Genomic DNA, 7930 nt, shown 5'->3' on the forward strand with positions numbered 1-7930 from the left:
AATTAATTCCGTTATTTAGTTAACAATACTTTAATAGTATACTATACTAGCTCCTAGGTTGTAATAATAGAAAAAAATAAATAAAATGTCAATTCCTATGTTATGTTTATTTTTATGCATCCATAAATCAATATATAGTTTAGTAGGTTAATATAATACCATGTCACCAATTTATAATATAAAACTATTATTTATTTATTATATTTATTAAATTTTAAATAATAGAAAAATGAAAAACAGATCAATCAAATATAAAGAAAAAAACATAATCACAACATGACGCGATGCATATTAATCGGTGGATTTTATTTTTTTAAAAACAATTTAAAAATAATATCTTTATATAAAAAGATAAAAGTCATTAAGCTAGGATTTAGTTGAATAGAAATCAAGTATCTAGCATTATAACATTGACATAAATTAAAAATAATATTAAAATATTACCTCTATCTTTCTCTCTAAAAGACAAGTTCTGTAAATTTGTCTTCTTACTAAAACAATGACCGGTAAACGGGGATATGGTTTCAGATCTGAGATATTGTTGCATTTGGTGGTCCATTTCACCGATTCCTCTCTAAATCTGAGATATTCCGACAATTTAGATCTAGATATGATATTTTCTGGTGGTTTAAAGAGAAAAGTATAAGTTTATGTGGCAGTTTGACGATGTTCATAGAGGTTGTCTGAGAGAAAATGGAACTAAAGGCACTTGACGATGCTGATGGTGGTTCGACGTCAACTACAACGATGGTTCACCAGAGCAATGGTGGAGGCGAGAAATTAGAAGTTTCAGATCTGAAATTCCGACAATAGATTTAGGTATTATTCTCAATGATACGAAGATACGACAAGAAAAGAAAGTAATGGTTGGTGGTTCGGCCATCGGCGGTGGTGATGATGCCATTGGTGGTGGTGGTTGTGGTGGTCTTCATTAGAAGTGGTTGAAATAGATGAGAGGATATTATTTGGTTTTTGAAAAATTGTGATAGAAAGGAACCATATCTAAACTAATAGATCTGGACTTATGCAATAGGTTTAATAAAAAGACCTTTATGCCCTTCTATCTATTTGTTATTTATAAAAACTTTTAAAAATTCAAAATATTGGAAAATAAGTTTAAAATTAATGGTTCTTAGGTTCTTAATCTTTAGGGATTCTCATTTGATGGTATATATATATATATATATATATATATATATATATATATATATATATATATATATATATTAATAACCTATGAGAACCATAGTTATAAAATTAATTAAACTTTCATAGTAAAAAATCAAAATTATTATTCAATTATTTTAAATAAGTTATTAATTCAGATATATTTTTTTAGTTATATAAAATTATAATCGTTGATTTAAATAAATACAGGAAATCATATCACCTTATAATATGTATTAATTTTATTTTAATTTTTATTCTAATGTTATTAATTTAATGTAATTAGAATGAGAAATTTAAAATAGACAGTCAATAGGTTAACAAGTGGCATGACATTAATTAAAATACCTAATAAGATGGCACATGGTCAAAAGGAAATAAAACTATTCTTTTATATATATATATATATATATATATATATATATATATATATATATATATATATATACACACACACACCTAAGCTATCAATTGCGCGCTATAGCGTTTTGCGGAGGTCAGGAACCGCTATTTTCATCTTAGTGTTTTTATTTCGCGGTACCGTTATTAGCAGCGCTATTCACCGCTATTTACCGCTATTTCAATAACCGCTATAGCGGCGCTATGGGCGCTATTCCATTTTCATTCACATTTCGGGTCATTTGGTTACTTTGTCAATGAAAAACTAGTTTTAATGATCTCACTACACTTTCATTTTATAATGCCCAAACAACTAACATAACTAAAAGCATTAAAAGCAACTACGTCTACCGACAACTCTCTTTCTCATCTCTTTCTGTACTCATGACAACTTGAACTACTATGGTCGGACTCCATTAATGCTTTTTATAAATCGAATCACACCTATGAGGCTACGACTTGGGACTTAACTCTTTATATCAACAATGACCTACTAATACGATATTGAACACGAGCAATACAATTAAACTCTATTTGACACTTTGGCACTACCTAGTTTCCATATTACCATAATAGAATATTATGTTATCTTTTTATATGACTTTTTAGGTTTACGATATTAATTCTATATAAACTTATAGTATTAATACTAAAATATATATAACTTCTATATAAATATAATATAAAATTATAAATTATACGTAATATTAAAAAACCGCTATATCACCGTTATATCACCACGATAACCGCGATCTCAAATAGCGGCATGTGACCGCTATTGAAAATTTGACCGCGATAACTGCATAGATACACACACACGTAATTAATTTGACAAACCTATGGTAAATCAATTGCCTAGCCCACACACTTGTTAGGCCAGACGGAGTGGGTGCGGTCCAAGCCGCACTCCATTCGCCACATCATCACAAACACCGCCCCATGGGTGCGGTCCAGGTGCGGCTGAGGCTGAACTACGGCCTTCCAGGGGAGCATTTCTTCCTTGAGTCTCATTGGTCCTCATGGTTACCGTTTGCAAACGGTCATTTTTCAAACAAATTAAAATTTTTAATTAATATTATAAATACCTTATCAAATTAACCAAAAACACTCACAAACATTTTTTTTTTACCATCTTTTCTATTTTAAAATCCACAAAAATATCATCCTCCAAAACTCCAACCAACAAAAAAACACTCACTAGAAAAACCACAACTCCAAGACCTTCACTCAATCAACCGGTTTATTCCTCTCATTTTTACCACTACGACGGTATGCTTCTCTATTTTTCGCAACCTATCCAACAACCACAATTTGACCAAGATTTTGATGTTTTTTGATTTTGTTTCCCAACTAGAGTTTGTTCCACAAACACAATCACAACTACAAAACAAAAAACAAATACAAGGGCAAAGTGTCGAAATCAGATGAATTGAAAGAAAGGGGCGAGAATGTGCAATGCATAAAACATGGAATGGATAATTTTTTGCAATTTCTTTCGAATAGAGAGAGTCTAAAACAAAGAGACAATGACATGAGAGTGCTATCGATTGACACGTCGATTTTGACCAGGGATGCGGTTCAAGTTATTTTGCAAATGAAGGAAGACGTGAAATCGTGGTTAATGTGTAGTTGTTTTCCAAGTTTTTAATTATTTGATTTTTTTTATATTGTAGGTTTTAAGCTTTCTAGTTTTTTATTTTCTAATTTCCTATGATTTTTTTAATGTCATGTTTTTAAGTAATGTAGTGTTTTTTTTTTAATTAATGGAATCTTTTTTTTTTAATTGAAACTAAAAATTTTATTTACTTAAAAATAAAAATAATTAAAGGAGTGTGACACCATTCGTTAAGTGTGGTATGAAACCATACTTTTGTGGTAAATGGTGACGTGGGGTTTACGTGACACTGCAGTTTCATGTGGGAGTGTAACACCACTCCCTCTAGCATTATATTTTTAAAATTAGGCCTGACAAACGTGTCGTGTAGTGTTAGATTCGTGTCGTTTCAAGACATTAAACACATTGAAAGGGCGTGACCCTAACCCGACCCGTTTAATTATCGTGTCGTATCAACCCGTTTATTTTCGTGTTGGTTTTGAGTCGGGTTTCGGGTGAAGGTTTAGACCTTGTAAATATGTTGTGTCATGTCGAGTTGAAATATTTTAAAGGTTAGAAAGTAAGAGTTGTGGAGGCAAAAAGAAAAAAGTGAAACAATACTGGAGTTATGAGATGGACTCAAAAAATTTATAGTAAGTTTAGAAGGAAAAATGAAAATAGTTAAAGTTGGGGAACAAAAGGGATAGGTGGTGAGGATGATTAAAATTAAGTAATTTTGAAAATTTGAATATTATTTCTAATTATTGAGTTTGGTCCACTACAAGTTTATAACATTTAATATATTTATAAGAATATGAAATTTATAATAAATAATATATAATTAAACGGGTCCTATTCAAGTTATCTTTGAATTGAAAGTCTTGACCCTAACCCTAACTGTTTAATTACCGTGTTGTGTCGTATCAACCCGTTTACATAAACGTGTCGAAATCTCTGATCCTAATGCTCCAATTTCGTGTCGCGTTTTAGTGTCATGTCATGTTTTGCTAAGTCTATTCAAAATCCAGTAGACTAAGGATCGAATCTATAATATGTATCCATCACATGCTTTATCATTTTGCTAATAATTTCACTTCTACCAATTTGCCAATAATTTGAAAATGTAAATTTTTTCTTCACTAACATAGTTCCCACTAAACTCAACTACGAGTTAAATAAGTTATTATTATTATTATTATTATTATTATTATTATTATTATTATTATTATTATTAATAAGCGTAGGCCACATAAAAATTTAATTTCTATTTTTTCTTTGTTGGTAAGCAAATCATAAGCGCATTTGCTTTTTTCTCTAATTTAACTACTTATCACAGTATTAACAAAATTCAGATATATTAAAAAATTATATTTAAAGGTCCATTTTTATATTGCATACAGAATACTCAAAATCAATCAACTCAAAATCAATCAACGAGAGAACCTTGATGATGACAAATATATTAAAATATTATTAATTTTATTAAAATTTATATATGTCATCACTTATTATAGATAGGAGGATAAGTATGCTAAAAGATACAAAGATATTCTATTTTATATAGTGGTATTAACTCATATATTACTTACCAGATATAGATTAACTCATATGACTATGAATAAAAACAACATAAACTAACATCATACCAAAAACCTTACTTTTGTCGCACAAATTCAAATTTTATTAGACAAATTTAAAATACAGATCTTATTCACATATCCGTCGTGGCATTGCCATCAAGACCAATCAGCAAACTTCATAGGCAAAGACATAACCCAAATCAACAATAGGGAAGAAAAATACATAAACCCACAACATTACTAAACATTATTTTTGTCATTAAACCTTACATTTTCTTCAACAAAACTTAACAGATCTCACCCTACTGCACTGGCAGCAACAGTGACATCAAACTCCGTAGGCAATAAATCCCAACGCAAACTCGGTGTCCAGTCAGCTTGAAAAATTGCTAGTCGTATCGCACTTGCCACTGTTGCGCTTGCAGCTGCTGTAAAATGTATCCCATCTCTGTCATCATGAACACAATTATATTAGACAATATATCAAGTGTTTGTATTCAATAAGCTATGCAACAAGACTGAGGCCGCAGAAATGATACTGATACTGATACTGATACTCGATCGGCTTTGGAACTGACTCTTGGTTCCAAAATCTGGTTCCGGTTCTTAATTTTATGATAAAGCGTTATTTTTTAATAAAATATTGCTTTTGTCATTGATATAAAAATAAATCAATTTAAATCATTGAATTACCCTTTCTTCAAATTCATGTTCTAACAAAAAGTTAATGCGAGCATGTTACTAGGATGGGTAAGCAAAACTTATGTACATTGCTCTTATGGGCTTAATGGGACAAGCTCATTTTTTTTTGTTTTTTCTATTAAGTCCATTTTTTTAATAATAAAGAAATACCATATATTAGGTCATGTCCATATTAAGTCCATAAGATAACAAAAGAAGTAGGAACATACTTGTCTAAACACACACTAATAAAATGAAAAGATTAACTAAAATTTAGGAACAAATAAAGCATATATACTTACAGAAAGCTGGTTGTCAACCAGTCAGGTCGTTGTTGAATTAAGTTGAAAAGATCAATAGCCTTTATATTCATTTCTTTGCATAAGCTTAGACAAGCATCAGAGTATATTCCGCACTGTTCGTTTTTGCGATTCTCAATACTGGTTTTATACAAAAACAGTTGTAAGATCAAACGAGAATTGATAATTAGAAGGAATATTAAATGATAAAATAAAACTTATGATAATAATATATAATCACCCCAGAACTTCTTTCATTTGTTCCTCGTTCACAGGAGGGGCAGTAAGAAATATTAGGCGTGTGGTCTCTGAAAGGCTCTGGTAAGAAAGAGTAGGTTGTGTTAATATTTTTAAATCAATTAACTTAAGGATGTATACTATGTGCCTTTCTATTAATACTAGTAAAAGATAATTATATGTTAATATATCAAAATATATTAATTATGTGAAAATTTACCTGTAGATGGGTAGCAATGTACTTCATGTTTTGAACATATTCATGAAGTGGTACATGAGAATTTGGGACATCTGGATCACAAAGTACTGAATCGTTACCTCCAAAATAAACAATCACTAGCGATGGTTTTACCGGATCATCCTGAAAACGAGAATAAAATTAAAACAAGAATGCTATTTTCAAAAAAAAAAAATAATGGGAAATAACAATATGAATTTGTTTTGAAGTTGACAACTAAACCGAAGAAAGTACCTTTGGGAAAACTTGCTCCACTACTTCACGAGCTTGCCTTGAATTCCAACCAGAATATCCTCGCATGAATACATCTGCCTATATATATCATTTGCAAGTGATCAAAGAGATTTATGTACAGAAATTAACAAATACATGATACAAGTATCGAATAACTAATCACATTTAATATGCGTCGTAAGATTTAATAAAAGAATGTAATTTACTCTTTATAAGATCATATGATTCTAAACCAACCCCAGATGCCATCTGACCATCCTAATGGATTATATATCAACTTTTTAAGAGATGTGCTGAATTAATGACAAGTTTGAGCCTTAAGTTGTGAGCTACAAATAACTTCCATGCACTCCGTCATGGTTTTGAGTTGATTATGAGGTTATTGGGCTAGTTTATAATATCATGGATAATTAAGTGGTTTATAAGAATATAAATATAAGAAATATAAATCAGATTTAAAATCCAACCTTGCGAGCGTAATAGTGTGAAAGATCCGCAGCCCAACCTTCTTGGAGAAAGCCAAATTGAACGATTGAAGAACCGAACAACACAAACTGTGGCCTTGCTGGTCCGACCATTGTTTCAAGCTCTACTAATTAACCTCAGATCACTTCCGCAGGTAACAAGTGTAAAGTGTTGTGTTGTGGGGGGTATCACGCTTGGATTTTATAGGGTGGAAGTGTAGACCATATGCCACCTAACACCAACTGTAGAAGAAGTATATTTATTTTGGAGTCAATTCATATGATTAATTTGATTATTAGTAAATCATAGTATTTAAATAATTGGTTTACTCATTTAATCGGCTAAGCTTCTATTAAGATTATGTATGTATAAAAATAGGGATAGTAGTTGAGATATCTAAATGAATAAGAAGTGTTTTTTTTTTTTTTTTTTTTTTTTTTTTTTTTTTTTTTTTCTTCTGAAACGGCAAACTAACCTATCAACTCCTAGATAACCACTTATGTCTCCATAGAGACTTGAACCCTGATCTTTCATATGAGATGGTCAAGATGAAAAAATATCACAAAATAAACAATTATTTAAGAGAATCATTTTGGTTAAGAAAATTAATAGTTTTCTTATTTTGCTCTTATCCCACGGAGGAAAGAAAACTTTTGGTACATTCATAAGTTCAAATGCTACTTGAATATTGGAAAAGTAACTGCTGCAGGATATTTGAAAAGGAGGTTAACGTTAGAAATTTCGGGTAAGAAAACACTTGACATTCTGAGAATCATGATGAACACTTTCAAATTAAAGTAGTTTCGGTAGTTCTCTCGAAATCTCAATTTGATAATACTCAAAAAAGTTAAGAGATAAGAAAAGAGAATGATAAATGGTATGCTTTTGTTGTGTACCAGAAAATGATGACCAAATGATGGTTATAAACCACCTTTGGCTGAAAACCATCACAAATCAGTTTTCTGTTCTAAAATTATCAAAACTGCCAGATGATAGTTGCAACAGTCAAACTGTCACAAAAATCGGCTTGACCCTA

The 7930-nt window shown here is 30.5% G+C and overlaps 1 protein-coding gene across 1 annotated transcript; it reads right to left on the reverse strand.

Moving 5' to 3' along the window:
- Positions 1 to 4818: 4818 nt before the first annotated feature.
- Positions 4819 to 7052, reverse strand: LOC145012256 (GDSL esterase/lipase WDL1-like). The gene is made up of 6 exons (XM_078971051.1): positions 6897 to 7052; positions 6430 to 6507; positions 6178 to 6318; positions 5962 to 6038; positions 5724 to 5861; positions 4819 to 5188 (listed from the first exon to the last, which is right to left on the reverse strand). Exons 1-6 carry the CDS (start codon positions 7005 to 7007, stop codon positions 5038 to 5040), a joined length of 696 nt encoding a protein of 231 aa, XP_078827177.1. The 5' UTR covers positions 7008 to 7052; the 3' UTR covers positions 4819 to 5037.
- Positions 7053 to 7930: the final 878 nt, after the last annotated feature.

This window comes from Lactuca saligna, chromosome 8 (assembly GCF_052625555.1).
Source record: "Lactuca saligna cultivar CGN05327 chromosome 8, ASM5262555v1, whole genome shotgun sequence".
Classification (NCBI taxonomy): Eukaryota; Viridiplantae; Streptophyta; class Magnoliopsida; order Asterales; family Asteraceae; genus Lactuca; species Lactuca saligna.

Excerpts from the sequence above, each read along its gene's own strand:
- LOC145012256 (XM_078971051.1), bottom strand. The coding sequence starts at position 7,007 with ATGGTCGGACCAGCAAGGCCACAGTTTGTGTTGTTCGGTTCTTCAATC. Across the intron at positions 6,319-6,429 it reads TGGAGCAAGTTTTCCCAAAG|GATGATCCGGTAAAACCATC; the intron begins GTACTTTCTTCG and ends TCTCGTTTTCAG. Across the intron at positions 6,039-6,177 it reads ACATTGCTACCCATCTACAG|AGCCTTTCAGAGACCACACG; the intron begins GTAAATTTTCAC and ends CTTTCTTACCAG.